The sequence below is a fragment of the Ambystoma mexicanum genome, chromosome 2p, assembly GCF_040938575.1.
Source record: "Ambystoma mexicanum isolate Mex_15411 chromosome 2p, UKY_AmexF1_1, whole genome shotgun sequence".
Taxonomy (NCBI): domain Eukaryota; kingdom Metazoa; phylum Chordata; class Amphibia; order Caudata; family Ambystomatidae; genus Ambystoma; species Ambystoma mexicanum.
Window position 1 is genome coordinate 933,431,887 of NC_090923.1, and position 27,973 is coordinate 933,459,859.

The window sequence follows — 27,973 nt, forward strand, 5'->3', positions numbered from 1 at the left end:
TTGATAGCGTTGAACTCAACTGTGAACCTTGTGCTGTCGAGGCCCAGGAGTGTGCTGTGCTTGATAGTCCCGCCTTGTCCGGTGCTTTAAACGTGGGTAAGGGATACCCAGCCATACCATCCTGACTCATCATTTTGTGAACACTTTTTTCTTTTCTGGTGAACATTATCCAACACTCTTTTTGTAATTTAGTAGTAAGGATTAGCTATAGTTTCTTTTTATTATAGACCCTTTTCATTTGACAAGACGCCACTAGGACTGCCTTATTATTTTTGATGGTCGTAGCTTGCTCTCATCTTATATGTAGGTTTAGATTAGGCGTTTATCTCACCCATTATAAGGTCCAATAAACACCCTTGAACTGTGATCACTTGTGACTGTCTTTATTGTAGTCACCATGAGTTCCTTACACCGGAGAGACTGATGATGCGGATGCCAGGTTGGCTGAACGTTTCCTTGCGGCGGCAGACTCTACTGAGTCCGGCGACATTTGTGACCTCGAAGACTTGGGTGCGGAGTCCGGTACCCTGTATTTCTTCTCCAACCTGTCCCGTTTGGTTGGAGCTGTGCATGGGTTCTTCATGAGGGCCAGGGCTTCATCCCAAATGTCGCCCAAAAAGGGTACAGCCATGAACATCTTCCTCTTTACTCCCGTCGTTGATATAGGAACCCCCCCTTTTTGGTTTCCTCGGGCACCAGCTAGAACAGCTCGGAGGCCTCGGAGATCATGAAGTCTAACGATCCCACCTTGTCTGGTGGAGAGCCTCTATGAGCGACATCCAGGTGCGGCGAATCGCCATCTGCCGGGACGAAGTCCACATCCTCGTCTGTTTCTGTGGCCATCTCCGTACCAGTGTCCGTGTGCGTATCCGGGTCCGCTGGTGGAGTCGGGTCCTGACATGGTGGAGGAGGCTGATGCGGCGTCGTTGGGTGACGCTTTCTTTTCTTGCTTGGAGGCTAGTCAGGGGCCTGCAGAAGAACAGGTGCAGGAGGCAACCTCTGCTGGATCTCTGCCACCATGGTGCCGAGAGTCAACAGGATGACCATGAATCTGTCCCTCGGCTGAAGAAGAAATGATGGAGTTCTAGTCCCTGTACAGTCGTCCTCCTCTGAGACTTTATGGACGGATGCTTGGTCGTCGTCCATGGAGATGTCATGTACAGTCGTCCTCCTCTGAGACTTTATGGACGGATGCTTGGTTGTCGTCGTCCATGGAGTTGTCAATCGGCTGAACGTAAACCTTGGAAGGCTGTTTTGGGGCCTCTTCACCCCCCCTCACTCCCCTCCCCCTCCTGAGGGTCGTGCACCAGGACCAGAACCGGTGCCTTCCCCCCCGGGGTGCCCGCAGCCTTCGCTGCTGCCTCGACAGCCGTGTCATGCCTGGGAGGCAGGGAGACACACTGCGCTGTAGGGACCACCCTCGCCGGGTCAGTACCACTCGCCATAGCAGTCGCCCCAGAGGATGTTGACGAATCGGTCGACATTGTCTTCAGCTGCGCCAGATGGGCCTGTGAGGCCTTCTTCTCTTCCTCTGGCCTTCATTTCTCCGATTTCTCCCGTAACTTGGCCGGGGTGGAGGATTTCCTCTTTGAGGAGGAATCAGATTGCAGGCTGGCTAAGGAGGCGGACAGCGATCGTGGTGTATCCGACCTGGGACCCGCATCAGGGTTGAACCCGGCGAAATCGGTCTTGCGGTTCTTGAGCTTGTCTTGGACCCCCACGGATGGGGTATCCTCAAAGGACTACGACCTCCTCCCGGAGGGAGACCGCTCCTCGGACCGACCGTACCTGGGTGAGGCATGATGCTGCTGGGAGCATGAGTCAGGGGCATTGCTCGACTTGAGCCATGCCACCAGCCTGATACACCTATCTTTCTTTCTCTTTTTCGAGATGCCAGGCATATCTCGCACCCATCCTCGTTGTGGTCCGGGTGCAGGCAGTATAGACACTTTAGATGTTTGTCCTCCACGAAGACGTTCCTTGGCCCACTTTTGGTGCAGGGCCTGAAGAGCTTTCTCCTCCGTCATGGTCGGAGTGCATGAAGTAGGCCCAAGGGCCATGAGGGGCACACAACTTCACCGACAACGGATCCCTGTTGCTGGCTGATGAAGATAGGAGCACACAGGCTCAGATAGAACAAAAATAGAACCTTTCCACAAAATACCTTGGAGAGCAACTGGAGGACTCCCACACTGAAGCTTGCAGTAAAAATCTAAAGATGGCTGCCAGAGACGGGGCTTAGGCAGAGGACTGTCATTGGATGGGGGGCAGTATGACCCAGAGGACAGTGATTGGTTTAGAGGAGAAATACAGTTTTAAAGTGTAACTACTTTTTTCTTTCACCGAGGATTCCCAGCCTGATGACTGGGAATATTCATGAGCATGTGAATCTATGCCAGACCCCATGCTGGAGAAGGAGCTTGTTGTATTGGACCTGGTTATCTACGGGGGAGTCATCGTAGTAATATTGATCAGGATCATATTGGTCTCCTTGATCCCCCTTGGACCCAGGATCTTGACAACCTGAGGTGTCTATGAAATATAGATCCTGAGAGGTAACCTCGGAGGTGCTAGATTGTGAGGTGTCTAACAGTATTGGCAGCTGGCTGATCTTTAGCTGCTTCCCCTTGTGAGGGCCCTTTGAAGTTAGAAAGTGCATCAGGGTGGTTCTCCGCCTCCCCTGTCGTAGCTCTCTGCGGTCCAATGAGAGGAGCTAGGGAACGCTGAGGGAAAAGGGGTGTCCTATGAATGAGGTGTAGGGGTAACCTCTGTTGGTGCAGACTGTCTTTGATGAATGGGCACTGAAGGGGTGTCCCTGGGAAGAGAAGTGCTCTTGTTATGGGAAGAAGAGGATTGAGAAGGTAGGGGCGCCAAAGATTTAGACTATTTTGATGCTTTGGACCTGTGTTTCTGGGCCATGTTTTTAAATTTTAGAGGTATTGGAAGGGGCCATTGAAGCGCTTTTGGACGCACGTCCTTCGGCGCTGGAAGTGTGGTCTGCTTTAGACACGGTGTCAGAAATGGACTTGGGCGTCTGTTTCGGGGGTCTGTCGTGCAGCGAGCATGATGGCCCAGAGGACAGGGCTGACTTGGAGGACCTTCCCTTTGACACCGTGCGGGCTTCGAAGGTCGATGACGTGGTCGACTGTTGGCCATGGGGTGTATGCATAGTCTGGCGTGGAGTGCGAGTGCCTGAGCCGCCGGGTGTAGTGTCTGCAACAGGACCACCGGCCAGCTTTTTAGAGTCAGGGGCTTTGCGCGCAGGTGTCTTGAGTCACGATCGCCCTCACTGACACTGCCATCGCTGGAGGCTCCCTTCGCCTCAATGGCAGCTTTGGCCTGCATGGCTTAGTGGGCTCAACGTTTAGACCTACTGTTCTTTAGAGTTTTAGGTCAAAACAAAGTGTTAGGGAGAATTCTCTTATAAGGCTAATTTCCCAAACCTAGTGAGTCCCCCAGCAGATTTGCTGGATTATTTTTTTTTTCTCCTGCTAAGAGTGAGACTCTTTTCCTCCCACTCTTAGGCATGATTTGAGGTATGTCTTTGACTTTTTGTATGTGCTTATGGGCTATGGGATCTTTTACTCCATAGGGTATCATCTGTTTTTGTGTATGTGTTACACATCACCCTCAGTGCAGTAACACAGGGGTGTCATAGTGACCCCCAAACATAGACTCCAGACCCTGGGACTGACTACTGTCTCCCAGGGCATGTAAAGTTACCATTGACTTTAATAGTCCAAAATTGTGAACAGAACCAGTACAAACCATCATATTGTGGAAGTACTGGAAGGGGTTAATTCGATTGCCCCTGGGTCTGTTTTCAAGGGGGCACTGTCCAGTCCCCCCTTGTCGAGTTTCTGGCTGGTGGCAGTGGTTACCACGCAAGATATTCCTCCGGAATATTTCCTATCGGATTTTCCCATTGATTTTAAATGCATCACTTTTTGGTGCAATGTTAAAGATACTGCTGGTTTATTTATGTAATATTAATTCAACGGTTGGGTCTTTTTGCCAGAACTCTTTTCTAAAATGGCTTTCGTGTCCGTCTCTGTAACTCTAACCAAGGTCGAGTCCTTTGTTCCACTTTTTGGCGGGCGTTTCCACAGAAGCCCTCCAAATGGTGCCACTCTGTCTCGGTTCCATAGGATGTGTGGGGAGGGGAATTGGCACCCTGGACTGCGTTGCTTTAGCAACCCAAGTCGCACTCTATTCTGAATGGCCTGATGGTGAGCCGCCCGTCTCACCACTTAGCAGGTGTGAGTGACAGCTAGGCTGTTGAATGGGGGTTTTTCTGCATAAAAGCAGGGCCTTTGGGACGGGAACTTCAGAAGTCGCCACAGGACCTAAGAATCCGAAGAGGGAAGAAGCTGAGCCATCTGCACCGACGACACCACCGGTGGAGCCCTGCTGCAACAAACTCACCACTTTCCCAATGACAAGAGAAGATCTTCTGTTGGACTAGTCTTCTTCCTTTGAGCTGGTGGGATCAACCAGTTCGCCCCTTTCGCCTTCCAAAGACGTCTCTTGGTCGAATCGCCCGTGCCAAGCACCCCGGCGGCCGGATAGCCAAGCTTCACCACTTTGACCGCGAATAAAAGGAACGCACCTTTTAACCGACGAACTCCGCGGCTGGTTTCATCCCTGGGCAGTGCAACGACTCCAAGTTTCCTCCTTGACGAGATCCTCTCTTCCCCTGGTCGAAACAATGAACTGCAACCACTGCCAGGAACAACTGCCACCGCTGGAGCTTCCTCTCTCTTTAAGGTACTGTGTTCTGCCTGGCTTCCCTTTACACGGATTGCTAAAGGTGACCCTTAAATCCTTGGCTTTCCAACTGGGTTGGCCCCAGACCTTATAACTTTACTTCTTGAATCATTCCAACCTCTTTTGAACATTCTGCAAAGACTTTTAGTGCATTTTAAACTGTGTGATCTTGGGCACATTTCGCTTTGCTCCATTTAAAGTGGGCCTGGCCTATGAACTTTGGCTCTACAGTGCATACTGCCTTTACTCCCTTGCTCTGAACTTCTAAAAGTGTTGGGAACGGTTTTATTTTTATGCCCTGCCTTTTTCTCTCCCTTTAACTTAACTATTGGAGTGCCATCTAGGTTACGCGCTCACATCTGTTTTAACAAATAGTGGTGTTTTAACTCTGACTTGTCTAATAGTTATCAAGGGAGGTGTTTATACTTTACCTGACTGTGTTTTAACTTGCTTTTCATTTAGAGTGCTAGTGTATTTCCTAATGTGAGTTTTAAATAAATAATTATATACTTTTGATACAAACCTCTGGTCAGTGTTTGTTTGCTCTACTGTGTTTGTGGCCCTATTGTGTATACTCTATATACTGCCCTACTCTTCTTGAGAGAAGTCTGACTGCTCAGCCACAGCTACCAGGTCAATCTGGGTGGTACAGACTGCTACCAATTGGGTTTACTGCTTACTCCTGTAGTCTTAATCTTCTTGCAGTGGTCCCCAAGGGAACTGCACAGGATTCTGCCTAAAAACAACTTGCAGGATTTGCAGTGTTTTTCAGAGTGATCTCTAGGAAGACAGTGATTACACACCCTGTGTGTGTCTTTCCAGGGATACTTCCTGTTGCAGGAAGGGCAGAATTTAAAAGGTGTTATTTTCCATTATATGGAGTGATGGCAGCACAGTGATGGCAAGGAAAATAGGGGGGGGGGGGGTTAGGCATTCTCTAAAAGAGAAGATATGACCCCCCACTCTCCCTACTTTAAAGGGCAGAGGCCCGGTGAGGTCTGTGTAGGCTGCAGTCAAAGTTCGTCGAGATGATAAATGGTGTCGTCGTTGATGCCGATTCTGTCCTCGGAAGTCGTTTAAGAGATCTTGCGGTGGTAATGGCGATCGAAAGAAAAGAATAGAAATCTACAGTTAAACTTAGATGATAATAAGGCGTTAGCCATAAGGAAACTCTGCAACTTGCGTTCGGTACTCCACCGTCTCCACATATCAGAGTTTTCCTCGATCCACAAGTTCTGCATTCACAACAGCTGAGACCCACAGAGTTTTCTGGCATCCCCAACCCTACGCCGCCTGATTGATTACAAGCTTCTTCAAGCTCTAAGTCAATGCCGCTGTAGAACGCAGATGTTGTGTTGAGCCAGGGGACACAGAGGGCCTCATTACGAGGTGGGCGGTAAGGGATTACCGGCACCAGTAAGAGCACCGGTGCCGGTAATCCCTTACCGCCCTACTACGAGTTCCCCTTGCGGGTCCTCCCTTAACGCCTGGTTTTTCCAGGCGTTAAGGACGGGACCCGCAAAGAGACTCTGGAGCTAATAACGGTACCGCAAAGTTATTAGCGCCTTCCCCATTCTCATTGAGCCTTATGGGGAAGGGCCCTGGTGAATGGGGAATTACCGGTCCCGCCAACCTTGGAATGGACCGGTAATTGCTCCATTCACCAGGGCGAAGTCGGTAGGGTTTTGGAGGCAGCCATGGAGCTAATAGCTCCATGGCTACCTCCAACTTCGTAATGAGGCTCAGAGTCTTCTAGCACCACTGACCCGACATTACTTCCCATCACCCAGCATACAACCGGCAAGCAGTTACTGCTACCAAACAGCACTGCATCATTGCAACCCATCGTCACTGCTCCCCAACTTGACACCCGGCTCTGTGACAAAAAGACTGGCTCAGTGTAGTTAAGCCTCACAAACAACAATGTATTTGAATAGGGCCTGTTCCCCTGGTCCGCCTTAAAGGAACCTAGTGACTTTTAAGACCCTATATCTCTACCTTTTGAAAAACACCCTCATGAACCACATTTTACTGCCAAAATCTTTGACTAGTTCCTCTGTGTTCCCATACACAATGCTCTTTAAAGTCTGCGTTCTCTGCGCTTTCCCTTACAGAGGTGTGCCTGTAGCGTTTTATTAGTCGCATGCATTTTTTTTGTATAATTATAGATCATATTTTTATAGAACCTTGGATAGACGTTCTTTTATTTTGATACCACTGCACTATTACTGTTTGTGTTGTATCTGTACAAGCTCACACCACTCCTGAAGAGTATAGCCTGCCTTTGTCCCACATTATCAAAACAGGAAAATGGGGGAATACATGTCAGTCGTTGCATGTTTCACCTTTATGATTGGATTACTGCTGATTTAGCAGTAGTGTGGGGTTCCAGCAGGTGCTTCAGAAAAACACATTACACAATGTACCTCCAAAAAAGGGAAGATCATAGCAATGTTAAGATCTTGCCTACCTAAAATATGATATTACAGAAAAACAAAATGGACTAAAAGATCAAAACAAGTACTGCAGAAAAATAAAGCACAGCTCGCTTCCTGCTAGACTGAAGCAACAACTTCATTTGCTTACTCAAAGCAGCAATATTCAGTTTAAGGACTGTCAGTACACTTGAAAGCCACTACTAAGCTATTATATCGGGCAGGTGATATCAACTTTGCTGTATGGGCTTGAACTTATGAAACTGGACTGGATCAAAATAGAAAGTTTAGAAAGTACTTTTCGGAAAAAGTTACCAAATATACTTATGGCAACTCGATCCCCGGGTCCGCGCTTAGTAACCTCCGGGTATTAAGCGCTTAATAAATACGCAACTAAGTGGCATATTCCTGTAGCAGCGCCTCAATGCCCCCGGGCTGTGTGAGCGCTTTCAAAATGCAATAAACAAATAAAATTAAATATGTTTTGATCCACCACGAATTAGGCCTAGTTTCATGGAGGTGGCTAGTACAAATTGCTAACTTGAGGCTACACAGCAACATTTATTTTGGTTCCCCATACCAGATTCCTGTTTGAGGATCTATAGATAGTTTTAGAACTAAAAAGTTTGGGTCCCTAACAAGAATGTTCTCGGGAGTGTGAGCTTATACTGGGAAATGCGGGGGTGAACAGGAATAGCCTGGTAAACAATCCTAGAAAAGTGTTTACACAAATTCAACTGGTATGAAGGAATGGTGATCAAGATTTACTGTAAGTATAAGATGCATTGCCTTTCAGCTAATCAGTATAGGCCCTACGTGAAGCTGTCAGAATACATCATGAAATTCCCCAATTATAAATACTGGTCTGTATTCATGTGATTCGGGTTTAATCTATTGGCTGTTCTTGAAAGGTGGGGTTGAATTAGAGGTCTACCAGAAACTGAATGGTTATGTAGATTGTGTAAAAAGAGTCTTTGCAGACTGTAAAACATTGGGTGCCACATTGCCTTGCGACCAAAGCACTGAAGGTGCAGTACCTGGGAAGATTTGTGGCAGCCCAGGACGATATTTTGTAATCAGATTGGTTTTGGAATAAACTGCTGGAGAGCCAGAACCCTTCCATGATACTTGCATTACTAAGATTTTTTAAATCCATTCATTCTACTTTCGGTAAATGTATTTACTTGTAAAATGTGTGTAATATGATATTATGTAACAATATTTTGTGGCGATGAAATGGTATGTGTGTATATTTTTTTTGTTGTCTATATTTTGATATATGTGTTAAAGTTTTGTAAAGTAATGACAATAACAAATAATTGAAACAAATAATAATAACAATTAAAAATGACACAAGAAACAACCTTCTACCATTCTCACCTCAAAACAAGACTAACTGATTCCAGGTGTGCAATATACATTTGCAAGAACAACGATACAATAACCACAAATAATATAGCAACCCAATTCACTACAACCTAACATCTTCACAGATTTGAGAGAATACAACCCTGAATAAGTACCTCTAATCAATTACCACAAAGCATATAGCTGCCTTGCACCAAACAAATATGGGGATACAATACACTCCCCGCAATAAATAACTCTACCCAGTACCCATGCAATCAAATCAAATCCATAAATACTATATTAGTGCTTCTTAAGTAACGTTCTACCCATACACCACTAATCAACAGCCTAAAATCACGTTTCAATGTGTGATGTTTGCAAATCAATTCCTAATGGGGCTTGAAAAATTGACATCACAACCAAAAAAAGATACATTTTAGAAGTAAAACATTACTCAATCATAATAAATAAGCATTTAACTTTAAAAATCAGTCATCAGTAGAAACCATCTGCTCTTGACTTCACACGTCAAACAACCACATGTGTGTATGTAAAAGTATTAAAAGGAATAACCTCAATCAAAAACAAACTTGCTTCAATGGCCCAATAGTGTTATACCAGTAGGTCACATAATATTACTTACACTTAGACTTCCAGAACAATCCACCCACTCATTTGTTCACAAACACTACAACATCATAGAAATAGGAATCATCAACTGTCTTCTTTGTTACCATGATAAACAATTTTATATCAATGCTTCACCTTAAATTCAACCCCTTCCTATGTGCATTTTTAATAAACCGAACATACTCAGATCATTAGCAAAACACAAAACAATGTGCAGAAAGATGCTATTCGCAAAATACAGACATACCATAAAAACAAAACACAACAAACTCAGGAAAATCATATATTATTATTACATTATTATTATTGTTATTTATATGTAATGTTCAAGGATATTTATACGGCGCACTATCACCACGTGAGTGGTGCCCTGGCGAATTTGAAAAGCAAGAGGGAAGGGTGTTTAGTGGAAGAGGGTAATTTAGTAGGACTGAATGGGAAAAAGCACAAGAGAGCTGTGAAGTGCTTTTGGCAGCTTCAGTTCGGTTTACACCGTTCCCAAGCGTAGGTGTGAATTTTCAGTCTATAGTTGCTGTTGTGTGAGGATATGTGTGGTTTGTTTTGTTGTTGCAGTTAGGTGTATGTGGTCTGTTGTGCTGTAGAGGTATGGCTGTGTTTAATTTAGAGTTTGTGAGGTGTAAGCACCCATCATCATAGCCTTGGGACTCCAATCAAATGTGACAACCTCAATCCAGCACAGAAAAAAAGTTAAGGCTACCATTTATAAAAATGTAAAGTCTATAAATGTTGAGGATGCCTATCTCAACATCTTATGGGGCAAAAACATCACATAAGATAAAATTAACATGGAACACAAAATATACCATGAATAAAACTTAATGTGTTGGTGTGTTGACAGTATTATGTACACTGATGTAATTTGTGTGTTTGTTTCACCTTGACATGTCAGTGATAATTGTTTCGTGTTAAGTGTGATGTGAAGAGATTAGTAAGATGATACATTTTAACTTATATAAATGATTAATTTTGTCTGGTTTTGAATGTATGTATGATATGTATGTTGTGTTGTTGGCGTCGCTTGTAAAGATAGACCTCTGTGGTATATCTTTACATGTCATGTGTGAGGGCGAGTTAAGGTTCCAACACTGTTGGTTTTATGTTCTGTTTAGTATTGAATTCGATGTTAAACCTTATTCTTGGCTTTCCCAATGTTTACAGACACTTTTTTTGTATAGATACCGAGTTCATTTTCTTTCTTGATAACAGTGCATGCATTGCACTATTGTACGTTTAAATAACCACAATATGTATATAAACTATTATCTGGCCTTCTTTTAATTGTTTTATAAACATACCCCAATAACATAAAATTCATGCTGCGTTCGTTCTGGTAAAGCACTTACTGTTCCCACAGACAATATCGGACAAGGAAACACATAGGCAGGCATATATTAACAGATAAAAAAGGACAGATTTCCCCTTTAAGCCAAACAGGCTACTCTGGTATTCCATCATAGAGTGTCATGGCAGCTGAACATCATTATATTTTCCTTGGCATTAAGAAAGTAATGCATCAGACTTATTGAGTCACATTGCCCTCATTCTTCAGGGCAGAGGAAGGGTCGTTTACTCATTTAATCAAGATACCATGAAGGAAAATTCAAACAAAGCTTGGCAAAAGTGTGAACTGACTTCCTCATTACAGCCATGCAAATCTCAGACATCGGGGCATTTCTAGTTGACAGCTGTTTTCCCCTTGGCGTACATCTGCCTATCTATTGCTTGGTCTATCTTTTTCATATGGGTAAAGTCAATGCTGCATCAATACAATTTTGAATTCATATATATCACTGAACAAACCTTAGTTAAGGTGCAGTTAAGTTGCACAGATTTAACACAACTATAGCGAGAAGGTGGGCAGTCAATAGGAGTGATGCTACGTGAGCTACACCAAATGACAACGCATTTCCATATACTGAAATAGCAGTGGCTGTTATTAGGTTTACCTGCCTCCTTAAGAATGTCCATACATCTCTGAGGCAGAATTAAATGCCCAAAATTCTATGAATTCAGGAGCAAAAGCTGCTAAATTCAGTGTTTGAGGACATGGGTGCAGTGTTGATCCCTGATTCTGGGACAGCATGTTGAACAGGCATGGAGGTTTGACTGGAGGACAAAAAGACATTTTCATTAGGTGCGAGAACCAGGTTTGCCGGGCCCACACTGGAGATATTAGGATATGTTTGACATGTTCCTGGTGCATCTTGTGAACTATCCTGTTGAGGAGAGGAGTCGGTTGCAAAGCGTAAACACATTTCCCTGACGAATTCATCCACAGGGCGTTCCCCTTGGATCTTGTCTGGGGGTACCTGGAGGCGAAGTCTGGGCATTGCACTTTTTCCATTGTTGAGAAGAGATCGATATGTGGATGACCCCATTCTGTCAAGATGTTGTGTAAAATGCCTGAGTGCAACGGCCATTCATGCTCTACGGGAAGTTGTATGTTTCTGCTGAGGAAATCTGCTAGAAGATTGTGTTTCCCTGGAGCATGTTGGGACAAGAGGAACATGCGTTTCAGAACCCAATTCCATATTTTCTGGGCTAGTATGGATACAAAACAAAACCGAAAGAAAAACCTGGAGTGTGTCCCGCCCAGTTTGTTTATATAAAATATATCTGTTGTGCTGTCTGTTAGGACTAGAACTGGTTTCACTTGCAGCTGGTCCTGAAAGGCTTTGAACACTGCTATAAGCTCTAACAGGTTGATGTGCTTGCTTGCTAGTGACTGAGTCCACACGCAGTGCGCTGTATGTTAAATGTTAAAGGTATTTGTACCGCGCACCATCACCAACGGAGTGGGTCTCCAGGCGCTCTAGCGGATCTGCAAATGAGAAGGTGGGATGGGTTAGTAGGTGAAGCGGGAGTAGGATAGTGAGGAGTGGTGTTCTGTTGGCAGCTTCAACTCGGTATACACCGGGTACTGAGCTTCGGTGCGAGTATTGGATCGATGTCAGTCCTCGTGTGCTGTTGGTGTTGCTTATGTGTTGTTGCGGTGTTGTGAAGTGCGTGCAGGTTGTTGTGCAAGAGATGGTTATGTGAGATTTTTGAGTGAGATAAGTCTGCAGAAATGCTGAATCTGTCCTAGTGTGGCACTCACCAGTCCTCCCAATCTCATCAGGGTGGGCAAAGGGGTTACGTCTGGCAGGGTTTGGTTTGTGTGGGGTGCTCCCTGTGCTGTTCTAATGCGCTCTGTAAGTGTTCTGATTGCTCCTCGTCATTCTATTCTAGCCAGCTCTAATGCTGATGGATTGATTAATGTGGGTTGGGTGTCTATTCTCCTCCTGGGGTGCTGGGGCTGGTGTAGCAGACTCCTCTCAGATTCTATCTAAATTCATCTGCCGTTTTGGATATGGTGCATCCGGGGGGGGGGGGGGGGGGAGCGGATGGGTCATTTAAGGGCTTTCGTTTGAGTATGTGATCAGTCTCTGGAGACCTCCTTTTGTGGCTATTTCCCATGATATCTTATGGTCGGTCGTGTGGTCGGTTCTTTGGGTTCAGTGTTTGTCCATTTTGAGAGTGGCCGAGGTTGGTGTTATTTTCATCGCTGTTTTAATGGGTGGGCATTCTAGTGCGTCGCTGTTGTGGTTACGCTATGAAGAGCCATGATTTGAGGAGTTTCCTGAATGCTAGGTGGTTTATTGTGTTCCGTATATTCTTAGGTAGGTCATTCCAGGTTTTCGGTGCCTGGTGAGAGAAAGAGGATCTTTTCTTCTGCTATAGGGTGTTGGTTCCAGGCGGATGTTGGTGCTTGATCTCAGTGTTCTTGTCGGTTGATGTAGGCGTAGTTTATCGCTTAGGAATTCTGCACCTTGTTTGTGTATTGCTCTGTGCGTGATGCACATGGACTTGAATTGTATTTGCTGTTTTAATGGTAGCCAGTGTAGTATTTTTAGCGCGGGTGTGATGTGTTCTCTTCTCGGTAGCTTGAGGAGGAGTCTGGCTGCTGTATTTTGTATGCGTTGTAGCTTTTTTAGAAGTCGTTCGGGCATGCCCAGGTATAGGCTATTGGCGTAGTCTACTCTGGACATGATCAGAGCGATGATGGTAAGTGTTTGGTTGGCGAACGACAGGAACAGTAGGATCCTTTTTGCTGCTCGCAGCAGGAAGAAACATTTCTTGAGTAGAGAGTTTACTTGTGGCTCTAGAGTGAGGTTGATATCCATCAGGACCGCCAGGTTCTTTTTACAGTTGATGATGGTTCTGGTGTGGTGCCGAGCTCTCTTGGCCAGGGGATGTAGCTGATGCCTCCTCCCTTTTTTGAAACAATCATTATCTCTGTTTTGCCTGGGTTGATTTTGAGTTGGTGGAGGTTCATCCAGTTGAATATCTCACGAAGGCAATTCTCTAGTGTAGTGTTTCCTTCTCGAGTGTCTTGTATGTTGAACATTATTTGAGTATCATCGGCTTAGTTGTAGCATGTGAGGCCGTGTTTTTTGATGAGTTTGATTAATAGGTACATGTAGATGTTGAATAGAAGCGGGGAGAAGGATGATCCTTGTGGTACTCTGCATGTTGAGTCTCTAGGTTTGGCTTTAAAAGGTTTCATCAATACGGTTTCGGGTCTGTTTGTTAGAAAGGATTTGATCCATAGTAGGGCGGTGTCTGTTATCCCTAGTCCTTCTAATCTCTTTATGAGGATGTTGTGGTTGACAGTGTTGAAAGCTGCGGACAGATTAAGGAGAATCAGGCCGGTACTGTTGTCAGACTCTCCGTTTGTTTTTAGGTTGTCCCATATTGAGAGGAGAGCCGATTCTGTTCCTCTCATTGGTCTGAAACCAACTTGTGCCTGGTCTAGTAGGCAGTGTTCTTCTATGAATTCTTGGGTTATTTTGTAGACGTACGTTTCTAGCAGTTTGGCTACATACGGTATGTTGGAGATGGGTCTGTAGTTGGATAAGTCATCTACGTTTCCTGTTGTGTCTTTGAGTAGCGGCTTGCTGTACGCTGATTTGAAGGCCTGTGGTACTTTACCTGTTGGGATTGTAGGTGTGTGGTGTGTTGGATGGAGGTTATTTTGTTTTTGAAGTGGTCTCCTAAGTCATCGCAAAGTTTCATCGATGGAATTGGCGTGTTGTTGCAGCTCGGTGGGTTTTTTATTTTATTTTTTATTTTGAAGAGTTCTTTTTGGGCGTTTGGTGCTCTGAAGATTCGGTTGTCGTAATGTTTCCTCTTCGCTTTTTGTATTTCCTTTTTATATGAGCACATCTGTTGCAGGAATTTCAATTTGTTTGCAGTGGTGTTGTTGGTCCTCCATTCAGATTCTAGTTTTCATTTTTTTCTTTTCATGGCGTTGAGTAGTAGGGTGAACCATTTTGCTGTTTCCTTACGTGATGGGTTAAAGGGCTTTTCTTTGGCGATGTCGTCTAGAGTTGTTGCGATGCAGGTGTGGAGTAGGGCAACTTTTTTGCCTAGCTCTGCTTCTTCCATGGTTGATGCTTGTGGTTTGCTGAGTTCTAGGAGCTCGGTTAGTTTTTTATGGTTCTCCAATTTCTTTTCATCCTGATCAGTGTTTTTTCTTGTTGCTTTTTTGTTGGAGCGGCCGTTGTGATTATGAATGGAATGATGAGATGGTCGCTCCAGAGTATTTGAATTGGGGGTACCGTGGTGATGAGATTCTTGTTGGCGAAGATTGTGTCAAGTGTGTGCCCTGCTGAGTGTGTTGCTCCTTTGACTAGCTGTTGTAGGTTCATGGCTGCTAGTTGGACGGTTAAGGATTTTTGTCTGGTTGTTGTTTCTTCGTGGAACCATATGTTGAAGTCTATGAGGATGATCAGATGATTGTATTTGATGGCTAGGATGGAGATTGCTTCCGTGAATGCGTCTATGAAAGTCGCATCGTAGGTTGGTGGTCTGTATATCAGTATGAATTTCAGGTTAGTTTTGGAGTTTACTGATAGCCGTAGTATTAAGGATTCGCATTTATCTATGTTTAGTGGATCTTCCAATTTGATGACCAGTTGTTCCTTGTGGATGATTGCTAGCCCCCCCTCTTCTGGATTTCCAGTTTGCTTGGATGCATTTGAAGTCTTCAGGCAGGCAGTTGTTGAGGGTGATCTTGTAGTTGTCGTCTAGCCATGTTTTGGTTACAAATAGGATCTCTATCCCTCCTTCTGATAGGAGGTTGTATATTTCAGTTGAATGTTTGGACATTGACCTTGAGTTTATTAAGTTACAGTGGATTCTCTGGGTGTTTCCACATAGGTGTTGGTAGGATGAAGAACGGCGACGGCTGCTTCTTCATTGAAGCGGTCCAATAGGTTGATAATAGGGCTGATCAGTTGTGATGTTTCTGCTGTGATGCTGCTCGGATGAAGATCAGCAATGGATTCTTCATTGAGTCCGATTGTTGGGTCGGAGGTAGCATTGTTGGTTGTCGGGGCTTCGCCGTATTGTGTGGGATGTTGTGGAAATCGATGGTGCCCCTCTGTTCGTGTGATGTAAGGGGTAATGGGGTTGGAGCCCTCCCACTCTCTTGTTGAGTGCACCCATCTTTTTTCCGGGTGTTTCGGGAAATTCTTTGCATGTCTCGAGGTTTTCGTGTTGAGGTGTCAGTGTTCCGTGGTTGTCGTGAGGTAAGGTGTGAGGTATAAGGATTTTTCTCTTACATATTTTGTTCCGGTTATGGTTGCGTTAGGCGTGTTTCCTTCCAATGGGGCTGTTTCTTCTGGGTTCTGTCGGTGTTGTGTATTCGTGTCTCTTGTTGCACGATCGTGTTCTCTTTCTGGGCGTCCTTTTCTGGGTCGAGCCATTTTCCAGTTTAAGGTGCAGGCGTAGTAGGGTAGTTGGTCCTCTATGCTGTGTTGTGCACAGTGATCTTAGTTTTTTCCTTCTCTGGATACGCTGGGGTGCTCTCTGGCTCAGTCTGTCTTTTCTGTCAGTGGGTAGGGTGTGTTTCCTAAGGGTGCACTGTCGGGGAGGGTTAGGGTGTTAAACGGTCTGGTGGAATGGGACTTGATTAAGCTAGGTAGTGATGGGTTTCCGGGGTTAATAGAGTACTGAACAAAGCACAGTTAGATTAGGGGCCCTGTATAATGGGAGAAAGGCTTATGCTTAGGAATGTGATAGAGTTCTGGACCTAACACAGCTAGATTTGAGGGTCAGCCGGAACAGCGGAGCACGATACTAAGCACAGATAGACTCGAGATGGAGGAGGCCCACACCTAGGAGAGCAACAGAGTATCAGACTGAGCAACTGTATTTGAGGGTCAGTTGAAGCAGTGGAGCACGATACCAAACACAGTTAGATCTGGGAGTCCTGCACAGTGAACGTCTCCCTGAAGTTGGGTTCACCGCGGTGAGCTAGCCATGTAGGGTTGGGGGGGGGGGGGGGTGGGCGACATGTACTGGTTGAAGAATGAGTTTGAGGCGCAGCTAGGACTTACTAAATATCTTACCATGCAATCTGGACACAAAAGCCCAACTAGATTTGAGAGAGCTGTGTAGTGGGAGAGAAGCCTATCGATGCAATCTAAACATCATACAATGCAATTTGGAGACAGAGCCCCTGCTAAATTTGAGCGATCTGTATAGTGGGAGAGAGAGACCTAACCATGCAATCTAAACATCATACAATGCAATTTGGAGACAGAGCCCCTGCTAAATTTGAGCGATCTGTATAGTGGGAGAGAGGCCTATCAATGCAATCTAAACATCATACTATGCAATTTGGAGACAGAACCCCTGCTAAATTTGAGAGACCTGTATAGTGAGAGAGAGACCTAACCATGCAATATAAACATCATACAATGCAATTTGGAGACAGAGCCCCTGCTAAATTTGAGCGATCTGTATAGTGGGAGAGAGAGACCTAACCATGCAATCTAAACATCATACAATGCAATTTGGAGACAGAGCCCCTGCTAAATTTGAGCGATCTGTATAGTGGGAGAGAGAGACCTAACCATGCAATCTAAACATCATACAATGCAATTTGGAGCCAGAACCCCTGCTAACTTTGAGAGAACTGTATAGTGGGAGAGAGGCCTAACCATGCAATCTAAACATCATACAATGCAATTTGGAGACAGAGCCCCTGGTGAACTGGAGAGACCTGTATAGGTCTATGCAGAGGAAGGGGGTCTGTGCCTAGCTAGATTGGTACAGTATTAAATAATGATTAAGTTTGAGGGTGCGGGGAAGAGATGCAGAGGGCGGTAATTACCTTCTTTACTTTGGGTTTGGTAAGTGGTTCGGAATCTAGGGTAGAGTAGTTGCTCTACTCCTGACCCAGGCCACTCCTACCTTACTGGTGGATGATGGTTGACGGCTGGCCACTGCTTCCCCTGCAGACACCTGCTGACACTTCTTGGAGCCGCCTCTGTTGAAGCCGCCCTTGGCCTTAGGGCCCTTAGCCGCAGGGCTGCACGGGCAGAAGGGCTGCTCTGGGAGGACCAATGAGAGCGGTGCTGGGTGGGTCGGGAGGCGGGAGGGAAGGAGAACCAGGGCGCAGGGTGGGAGCGGGCTGCTGGGGGGTTGGAGGAGGCCTGGGGCCTGCACTAATTTTAGAAAAAAGGCGCTCCTAGGAGGGCCTTGCCACTCACCGTGCTCCGCTGCAAATGGAGCCGGTGATTACAGGCACGTCTCTCCCTTCCTTATGGATGGTCCTATGGACCAATGAGAGCGGTGCTGGGTGGGTCGGGAGGGAAGGAGAACCAGGAAGAGGGCGCGGGTTGGGAGCGGGCTGCTGGGGGGTTAGAGGAGGCCTGGGGCCTGCACTAATTTGATGAAAAAGGCACTCCTAGGAGGGCCTTGCCACTCACCGTTATCCGCTGCAAATGGAGCCGGTGATTACAGGCACCCCTCTCCCTTCCTTGTGGATGGTCCTATGGACCAATGAGAGCAGTGCTGGGCGGGTCGGGAGGCGGGAGGGAAGAAGAGCCAGGAAGAGGGCGCGGGGTGGGAGCGGGCTGCTGTGGAGTTGGAGGAGGCCTGGGGCCTGCACTAATTTTAGGAAAAAGTGGCGCGCCTTGCCACTCACCGTGCTAGATAATGTGCACCCACCCTGAAAGAGAAGCGTCTGAGGTAAGAGTGGCCTCCGTTGTCGGTGTGGTGAAAGATTTTACATTCCTATTCATCAGCGTATCAAAATATCCGTTCCACAGGCACACTTTTGCACAATGGTGCATCAAAGTAGCCAGCTACCCCCATTTGAACATCTTTCTAAAACAATGTTCCAACAAGAACTTAAATATCGCTGCTTTAATAACCCTCTTACAAAATGATCTATTATTACTTTCAGATATCCTAATCATACACCCAACTAAGTTAAAATAAAACAAATGTTTACATGTAAGAAAACACAAGGACAAGCCTAAAGCTCGGGAAAATAAAAGAAAAGCAATAACAAACCCTGCATAGCTAAATGTTTTTCCATGCAGTTTTCCACCTCTGTTATGCCACTGTCATTTACCCCACGCTAAGGTACCTGAAGTGTAAGATTGGATTGGAGATGGTTGGTGTTCTGTCCTCAAAAGGTTCTATGATGATAGTGAAGCCTGAAAAAAAGGAGAGAAATAAAGGCCACCTGGAATCTCAATAAAGACACAAGGAAGAGTAAATGCACAGCATATGAGGGTGACATAAACAAATGCTTTCACAGTCACTTGTTGCATGAATAACATAACACAACTTGCAAATTAAACAAAACTGACCCCAGATAATAAAACATTTAGGAGAATGGAACAGTAACCTATCTGCAGAAATAGTTCCCAGCTTGACATTTGCCCCAACTGTGCATCTGAATCTAGATAACAATGCATGCAAAGGTATGTACTGAATGCCACGTGACGGCTCTATAAGTGTTGTGCAGCAGAATATTATTTATACACAATAACTATCTGCATGGTAGTGGGCACCATGGTCATTTAGTGGAATTCCTGCCCTTCAAGTTGATAACAGAACTTCATGCAATCCACATTTTACCAAGAAAAAAAACTCTTCAAAATGTCTGCCATTAATTACGTAACCAAAAGCCACCAACAGTTGTCTAGACTTACTAACTACTTGTTCAAGGCAGTAACTTTTTGGTGCCATTGTTGTACTGTGGGTTAATGTCACAAGGCTGAGGGATAACAACTACTGACAATAAAATAGGTTAGAAGGGCCTTTTTAACCAAAAATAAAACAAAACTATTGCATGGAAATTGGTTCAGGACGGCTGTAAAGTAAAGGTTCTTGGGAATCGTAGTTCTTGAACTCAGGATGATATATGAAAGAGAGCAAAATGACAAAAATTACATACCTGGAATCATCTTTCTGATGCTTGTATATGTTTAGATTAACATGCTTTGCATAGGCTGACATCTAGTGGTTGGTGCAGAGTATTACAAGACTTGTTTTCGAAATCAAAAAGGGACATTGATGGGATGTGTTTGCATTATTATCCCTAATGTGACGTATATTGTACCTATGGTCCTTCATGCATCGAGGTCCTCAGATTGTTTTATTTCTGACCTGAGGTTGCATGAAGTGTGTAGTAAAAGGATAAAAGCTTTGAAGAGTTGTAGAACGGGTGGGCGCATGTGAATATAAGCCGATACAAGCATCAGAAAGACTATTAAAGATGTGAAATGTCTGTTTTCTGAGGCTTGTCGATCTGCTTAGAATCACATGCTTTGCATAGACTACCGAGCAGGAGAAGGGGGCGGGTTGTTAGAAGAAACTGAGGCAAACAGATGCTTTAACACTGCCTGTCTCACCTGGAAGTCACTCCTTGCTTGTGTATCTACACAGTATGTTGAGTGAAATGAACTCCACATAGGTGCTCTACAGATTTCCTCCAAAGGAACATTTGAAATGAAGGCCAATGTGGCATCTGTACTATGTGCAGTGTGTTCTCTAGCTATAAAGGGTAGTTCTTTATTGGATAACTTCTAACATTGCTGTATATATTTTACTATCCATTTAAAAATTGCTGCATTTGAGATAGGGTCCCCCTTATCTTCCGCAAGCTATGGAAACAAAGAACTGGTCTGTTTTTCTGATTGGCTTTGTTTTGCTGAGGTACTACATGACAGCCTTCCCTTACATCTAGTGAACCCAGGTTTCTCTCTCCCGAGTTCTGAGGGTCCTGCAGGAAGCTAGCTGTTCAATAGATTGGTTGAGATGGAATTAGGAAATTAAATTTGGTGCGAAACGTGGGTGCGTTCTGAGAACCACCTTGTTTTCATGTATCGTGAAGAAAGGTTCTGTAATGGACAATGCCTGATGTTCACTTACTCTTTTTATGGAAGTGGTAGCTATAAGAAATGCAGCTTTGTAAGTGAGATTTTGAGGCTCGCCTTATGCATAGGCTCAAAAGGGGGACCCATGAGTTTACTCAAAACAATGTTTCGATCCCATTTGGGGGGTGGATTTGTAAAAGAGGGCTATAGAGGGTTATTACGAGTAAGACGGTCCTGGAAAAAGGCAGGTAAAACTGCCAGTACAACCGACTCCGGCATGTTTACCAGACCGGCTTACTCAGAGTCTGCCGGTAGGGGCAGTGAACTGAGAAATCACTGAAGCACCAGCACTGTTAGCAACGGTGCCGGTGCTTCATAGTTCCATTTGTGAGGGGTCAGCAATGCAAGGCGGACAACTATTTGATGGTTGGTCAAAACATACAATTTTTATTAATGTATAAATGAAGTAAAATGCCTCACTATCCATACCCTGCTAAGGATTTCCCTGCCTAGCCAAAGCTGAAGGGCAACACTCTAACACAGGATGTCTGACCCTCACACTAAACAACCAATACAAAAAAAGTATATGGCAATTCAAATAGAATCAACAACATTCACAGTGTCTTGATAACCTCTCAATAGACTGGGTGACTTCCTTTCCCCAGGATTCAAAGTGGATTCTGCTCCAATGTTCAACCAAAGAAACAAAATGAGGAGATCCTTGTAGGTAAGACAGTCCCAAATTGATTCTTGATGTTTCAATGTCAAAGTAAAGTTTTGTTAACCAAAGTTCCACGAATAGCAAGTCTTTTCTCCTTGGTGAAATATGGACTTTCCACTTTCTCAGAACAGCATCAATGGTAATCCCGGTCACAATGCTTTATCACCACTTCTCGTAATGGAAGGTGGATTGCCACTGTTCACAAGAAACGCTATTTATAAAACTGTCAAGTTAAACATAGTTCTTGGTTAACAGTTAGTATGTCATTAGTTAACAGATTAGAATTCACAATAGTATATTTGTCAGGAGGACTTTGTTGTGCTGCTGCTTCTACTTCAACAACTTCACTTCTACTTGTTTACCATGGGAACAGTATCCCTTTGCCTCATAGTACTCCACTTCGCTTAAGCTACTGAAATGTTGCATCTACTGACAATCAGATATATCACCACAGTCTCAGTACTTTGTGATTCCACCACAGCCTCAGTACTTTGTGATTCCACCACAGCCTCAGTATTTTGTAATTCAAACAGGTTTTAGTTCTGATAAGCTTTAGGTTAAAGTACTCCAACACCCTCTACCAGGCAAGGCATTCTTCCCCTTAATATCTCTATTCAAAAGGGGCAGCCTCTTTGCCTTTCTTTTCTGTCTGCCGCAACCACAACTTAAATGTGTCTGTATAACCCACTTCACTCTGTTGCTTAATGTCTTTGGCAATATAAATTGTGTCAACTTCAAATAATACTCACAAGCAGAAAGTTTCCCTTCCCCAACTTTGACGTCTTCTCTCGGTCAACTGTTAGCCAAAACAATTACCCCAAAAGCCTTGGTGCCACTCTCTTGGCTCTAGGTATTGCTTACACACTTGTATCTTAGGCAAGGTTAAACTTCTATTAGGCTCAGAGTTGGTTAGATTGTTTTCTGACTTTTAGAAAAGCTTCTTTCAGTCTTAGTAGGGGAATACTCTTGGCTTGGGCGATGCTGGCTCTTTCTATCAAACTGTAGATACAATATTTAAATGCTTTATTCCTTTTATAAGCATTTAAGGTTCACATGAATAAAAGATACACAACTACTTCTTCATATAGTTTACAACATTTAAAGTATTCAACAATGGCTTTCTGTAGCGTTTGCTCTTCACGCAAGTGAAAAGAATATTTACTGATCACACGCAAGTGCTACTTTCTCAATGTTCCCTTGTTAACTAGTTCACCGAACAACTTCAGCTCACTTCTTCTTATATGCGAGTGAAGATAGGACTGGATACTGTGCTCGCATAAGGGTCAGAAAGCCAGGTTTGACTCACCGGCTTCTGTAATTCATGTTCTGCGGGTTGCATAACTCTGGACTGTTATTTGACTACCAACTATGTAACATGAGATTTGAAGCAGAATGTTTTGGACCCTCATTGTAGGGGAAGACTAAAACGTCTTCTGTTCGATTTAATGCTCCTAAAAATTGTTTAACCTGACTGGGAACTAGGCTTGACTTTTTCTCGTTGATTGAGTGCCCTAGTTAATGCAGAAGGTCTATTGACTCCTGCATATGCTGGTGACCCATTTGTGGGGTGTCTCCTGTTATAAGCCAGTCGTCCAGATAAGGGAACACTGGGATTGTTGGTCAGCGTGGGTGTGTTGTACTACCGCTAGTACCTTTTCAAACAGCTGAAGGGCTGACACAATCCCGTGCGCTGGCAACATTGGAATCTGAAAGTATGCATCTTTCATATCCAGTGTTTCCACGTAGTCTTTACTCTTGAGCAAAGGAACTATGTCCTGCAATGTTGTCATTCAGAACTTTTAAGGTTTGACATATGTTTCTGCCGCTCTTAGATCGAGTACTGGGCATTTTGCCTTGTCCTCCTTTGGTAAAACAAGAGGTGATGGTTGGAAGGTTTAGAATTAATCTTAGCCTCTGTCCTTCTTTGGGAAAAGGCAGTAAACAGAATAAATACCCTTGTTTACCGATGACAGGGACAAGCTGTATGGCTCCTTTTTGCAGTAGAGCTTATATCTCTGCTTATAGAATTTGTTGGTGTTCTAGAGACATCTTCCTGTTTCTCGGTGGATTGTGTGGCAGTTCTACGAATTCCACACAGTAGCCAGTCTTTTACATTTGACAATACCGACTTATCTGACGTGATCCCCTCCCATACGTGAGGCAATAGTGACATGCGACCCCCTACCATGGTGCTATGGGAGGGGACCTGAACCAGAGAGTCATTGTTTGGTGGGAGCAGCCGAACCTCTGGTTGTTTGGCCTATACCCCTGCTACGCCCTCGCCTGAATTGCCTTTGAAAGGCTGATTGTGAAGCTGGTAACTGTCCGCGATTAGTGTACCAAGAGATGGAGCACGCCCGTGATGTATAGGTCAACTGGGCAGAGGATCTTTCATATCCCTGTCCACGAAAAGTACGGTGGATGCCATATGACCATCTTTGCAGGAAGTGCTTATTTGCAATCTGCCCAAGGAGTTTAAGGGTCTTGTGTTCTTTTTTGGCTGTTTCGAGAGCATCATCTACTGCCTTGCTGAATAGGACATTATCCTCGACTGAAATGTTAAATAGTGTGACCTGCGTCTCTGGTTTGAACCTTGAATTCCTGAACCACGCGTGGCGTTTTAGAAGTGCTCCCTCAGCCACTATTCAAACGGTTGGACCTGCAGCGTCCAGAGAATTTTTATTAATGGAGTTTGCCATCTGCTTGCCCTCATATAAAGTCTTAAGTATTTCAGACCATAGAGTCTCATGCACCTCTGCTAACCTGGTCTTCCACTCCACCTGGTCCAATTAGGCTCTATTAAATCTGGCCATGAGGGTGGTATTATTAGCGATATGCATCTGAAACAGCTGACGTTGTGACCATTTTCCCCAGAGCATATATTTTCTTGCTTTCTTTATCTGGTATGGCCTCATAAGTAGCTAAGGGTGCACCAGCCCTTTTGCGTGTGGTAGTTACCACCAGGGAATCTGACTAACTGACCCTTAATAAAAAGGGTGTCTGTGGGTGCTGGCTTAAAGCGCTTCTCTATACAGGAGGATAGCTCAGGAGCAACGTGCTCACCTTGGAAGCAAGACGACACAGAGCGACACAGGTTTGATCCCCCGGGTCCACGCTTAGAAACCTCTGGGTATTAAGCACGTTATAAATAACCTATCATATCATATCATATACATGGACTTACTGCCCTGGTTTGTGCCAGAGTAGAAAGTCACATTGCTAGACGTCCCAACGGATAATAACTAAGTGATATACTGGCCTATTTATTTCTTTTCGTTGAAGATGTCCTCAACGAATTCAGTATCCTCTTCGGATGCATATATTTCTATTTTAAAGAAATGAGCCGCCTTCTTAAGGAGGCAATTACAAAGCAACGGATCATCAATGGGTAAGGATTAAATAGGATCATTGGTGACGTCCAGAGATGGAACTGCATAATCCTCATGCTCTGTGCCAGGATCATCCTCTAAAAAAACATCAACATCCTCATCTACATCAAGCTCAATAATGGACTCTTCATAAGCACCAGTGGGTTCCAATCTAGGTGTTTTAGATGGAGGTTCTCCCTCCTCTTGAACTATATGCTTATGCTTTATTGGGTGTTTTTTCTAGGAACTCCATAATGGAAGCCATCTTGTTAAGTGTGACCCCAAATCTATCCATGCACTACTAGAGGGGGTGTCTTGAAGGGAAAGAATATGTCTTCCTCTTGCCCTCCCTGTGTCTGTGTCCAAGTAAATCTACTAAAGGGGAAGTGATCCCCGTGTTTTAAAAGGTGCCGAAACAGTGTTGCAGCGCCTGCAGTGGATATTTCAGTGGCTGGGAAGGTATTTTAGGCACGGATCCACTCTTGCCATTTGTAAACTTTTGTGGCATGCGGTGAAAGCGAAGCGCTGGACATAGAGGTTTTAATAGATGCCGAACCGCCACCTGAGGGAACGAGTTCCACTGCCGCCTTCAAATCTTTCTACGAGTGCGTTGAAATGTGTGGCGAGGGAGAGGGGTGTTTATCTGCAACAGGGTGTTTCTCATGCGTCGGCACCCCATCTGCTGCCCCTGACACTACTGTGTGTTTTATATGCTTGCCTTTGTCGCCAGAGGAAGCCTCCATAGCACTGCAGGACACCTGCCATTCGGAGCTGGGAGCAGGCACTTGGAAATCCTCCATTTCCCAATCAGATTTCTCCCCGGCGTCACTAAAGGTGCCAGGACTGTCCTGTTTTACCTCGGATTCCTCCGCATCGGCAGAGTTTTCCGTTGCTGCCTCAGCCTGCATCTCGTAGGCTGTCCAGCACTCTGACCGCCAATCTTGAAGAGATTTTGGCTTGAAGAGCTTCCACGAAGTCAGCAAGGCACGGAAAGGTGTCGAGAGTTGCAGGTTGTGTTGAGCTAAATTATTAAATTAATCTTAATTTAAAGGCTCAGTGACTAGCAGTAACTCCGAAACTGGAGCTCACAAAATGCACATAGCACAATGGTGGAAAAAAACAATCTGAGGACCTTGATGCGTGAGGGACCATGGGTACAGTACACGTCACTGTCAGGATAGTATTACAAACACAACCCGTCGACGTCCCTTTTCGATTTAGAAAACAAGTCATAATACTCCGCGCCGACCACTAGATGTCGGCCTATACAAACCATGCAATTCTAAGCAGATCCACAAGCCTCAGAAAAAGGAAATTCAGAAAGTTCCCACCCACTTAGTGATGTCTAAGCTCAGTCTTCCTGTACTTTCCAAGTGTCCCAAAAGTCCTCCCCTTCTTGGGTCCCTCCTTCTCTCTGTTACTTATTCCCCTCTATTAGACATCTCCTCTACTGGGGATCAAAGTCACTATCTCTTTCTATCTCTCTTCATTGTAGCATTCTCCTCTTCTGAGCTTACGGGACTCTCCTCCCACTCACTGGGGGGGGGGGGGGAGAATACACCCCGCCCCTTCTGGGGTCCCCGGCTCTCCTTTTGCTGACTGCAGTTCACCACTCTTCTGGGCACATGGGCTCCCCTCTTCCTCACTGCAGGCCATCCTTAATCCAAGCTCATGAGTCTTGCTCTTTCTCACGGCAGCCCATTCCTCTTCTGGGCTAATGGGTTCCATCGCTTCTTCACTGCAGCGCACCCGTCTTCTGGGCTCATGGCAACAGGGACTGTGAGAAGGTAGCAATGACTGTGAGAGGATAGGTGTGAAAGGTAGATGACGAAAGTAGAGACTATCGAAGAACAACCTACAGTGCACCTATGTAGAATGAGCGACTCCTACAGTTACAAAGATATGTGATCAATACATTAACATAGGGGTGTTGAGTCAAGAGTGGGTAGGGGTGCACACAAGACAAGTCTGAGAATAGGTAGAGCAGGAGGTGGGATTGATAGCTGTACACAATCAAGTTACGTTTCATTTGGATTTATAATTGGACAACGAAGACTTGTTATAAATAAAAATGCAATAGTTACTGGACAAACAGGACCACAAACATGATAAAGATTTAAGCTACATGAGAAATCCAACAAGCACAGAGAAACTCCTGTTGCTAAACATGAGAATGGTTACTGCAAGCCCATGAGTGATTTATGTGGCTTGTGACCATGTGAAGGGTGACCGAGTAAAGGGTACGATCTTAGGGGGGGTTAAATCTTTGAAGCTAGTATTTTTTCAAGATGAGAAAAACATTTGCAGCTGCAGGCTTCCCCTATGCCCAAGACTCCACAGGTGTTCATGCTGAAGTTTCTGAATGTCGCTGGTGTTGTTGGAGACATACGTAGTGGATACTTACAATGAGTTTCCTGTGAACACTTAAGAATATTTTATGGGTAGTGTTCTGATCAACGGAAGAGAGTCTAACTGACTCCAAGAGACAGAGCCAGGAAAATAGTGGTGGACACATTTAGACCCAAAGGAAGTAGCTAAGGCTACTTGAAGACTCATCACGCTGGCCGGTGGGGGCTCTTTGAAGACTCCCCAGGATGTTTATTACCTTAACAGGAAATTAAATGATGGTCACTCTGCCTGTTAGATTCCAGAAGCAGGCCCCTGGAAAGCTGTGGCTAGGCAATGACCTAAAATGGGTCTTGTTCGTGACACAGAAGACCAGTCTAGGACCAGATCTGAAAATATGAAGATCCAGACATTAGCTCAAACTAAGTCCAAGGGAAAATTCATTGCACAGGAGAAATACAAAGACAAGAAGTGTATGAATGCTGGCCCTTCAGCACATCCAGTTGAGCCTCGAGTGCCTGACCCAACTCGGGTAGAGAAGGTGAACCCTTCTCTAGCAGGCCAAAGTCCTAGAGACCAACCCAAGGCTGATATGCAATACTTACTTTGCTGCAGATGGTCCATCCAGGGCAGACTTTTCTTAGGGTCAACCTTGAAGGCAGGCCTGTTCCCAGTTGGAGGGGGAGCCCCCTGGGAAACATATTATCTACTGAAAACATGGGCTTCTGCACAGTGAGCCCCCAGAGTCCATATCTTGAAACCACATGAGGTTGGTGGCACCCCAGGCTGTATGGCACTTCCTGCTGTAGCTAGCCCATGGGGTCTCCCTTGCGGGTCATCTTGTATCAAGAGGACCTTGAAGAGGTTATCCTTGTAGGTTTACTGGCCCAACAAAGGTATCCAGAAAGCAGGCTGCTGCAGAGCCTTGCCACTTGTCAGCTATCTGTCAAAGCTGTTCGCAAGATTTATGCACCTTTAGTGTCACTCCCTGTTGATTTGCTAGAGTTTGGATTTACATTGTTGGTCCACTTGGTCCTCTAACTTCTTCAGGAAATAGATTATCTTGGTGGCAGGTGAACAAGCCACCCAATATCATGAGGCAACCCAAATCAGAACAGCAACTACCAAGTCAGTTGCTAAAGTCCTTCTTGGTATTTTGTTTTTATCAAAGTT

The 27,973-nt window shown here is 45.0% G+C and overlaps 1 protein-coding gene across 2 annotated transcripts in view; it reads right to left on the reverse strand.

Annotated features, from left to right (window-relative positions):
• Window positions 1–27,973, reverse strand: part of ERCC2 (ERCC excision repair 2, TFIIH core complex helicase subunit) — a 1,037,455-nt gene that overhangs the window by 515,326 nt on the left and 494,156 nt on the right. For both annotated transcript variants that reach the window (XM_069644679.1, XM_069644680.1), the window contains exon 13: window positions 18,628–18,697. In XM_069644679.1, the coding sequence (XP_069500780.1) occupies window positions 18,628–18,697 (70 nt within the window). The remainder of the gene's footprint in view (window positions 1–18,627; window positions 18,698–27,973) is intronic.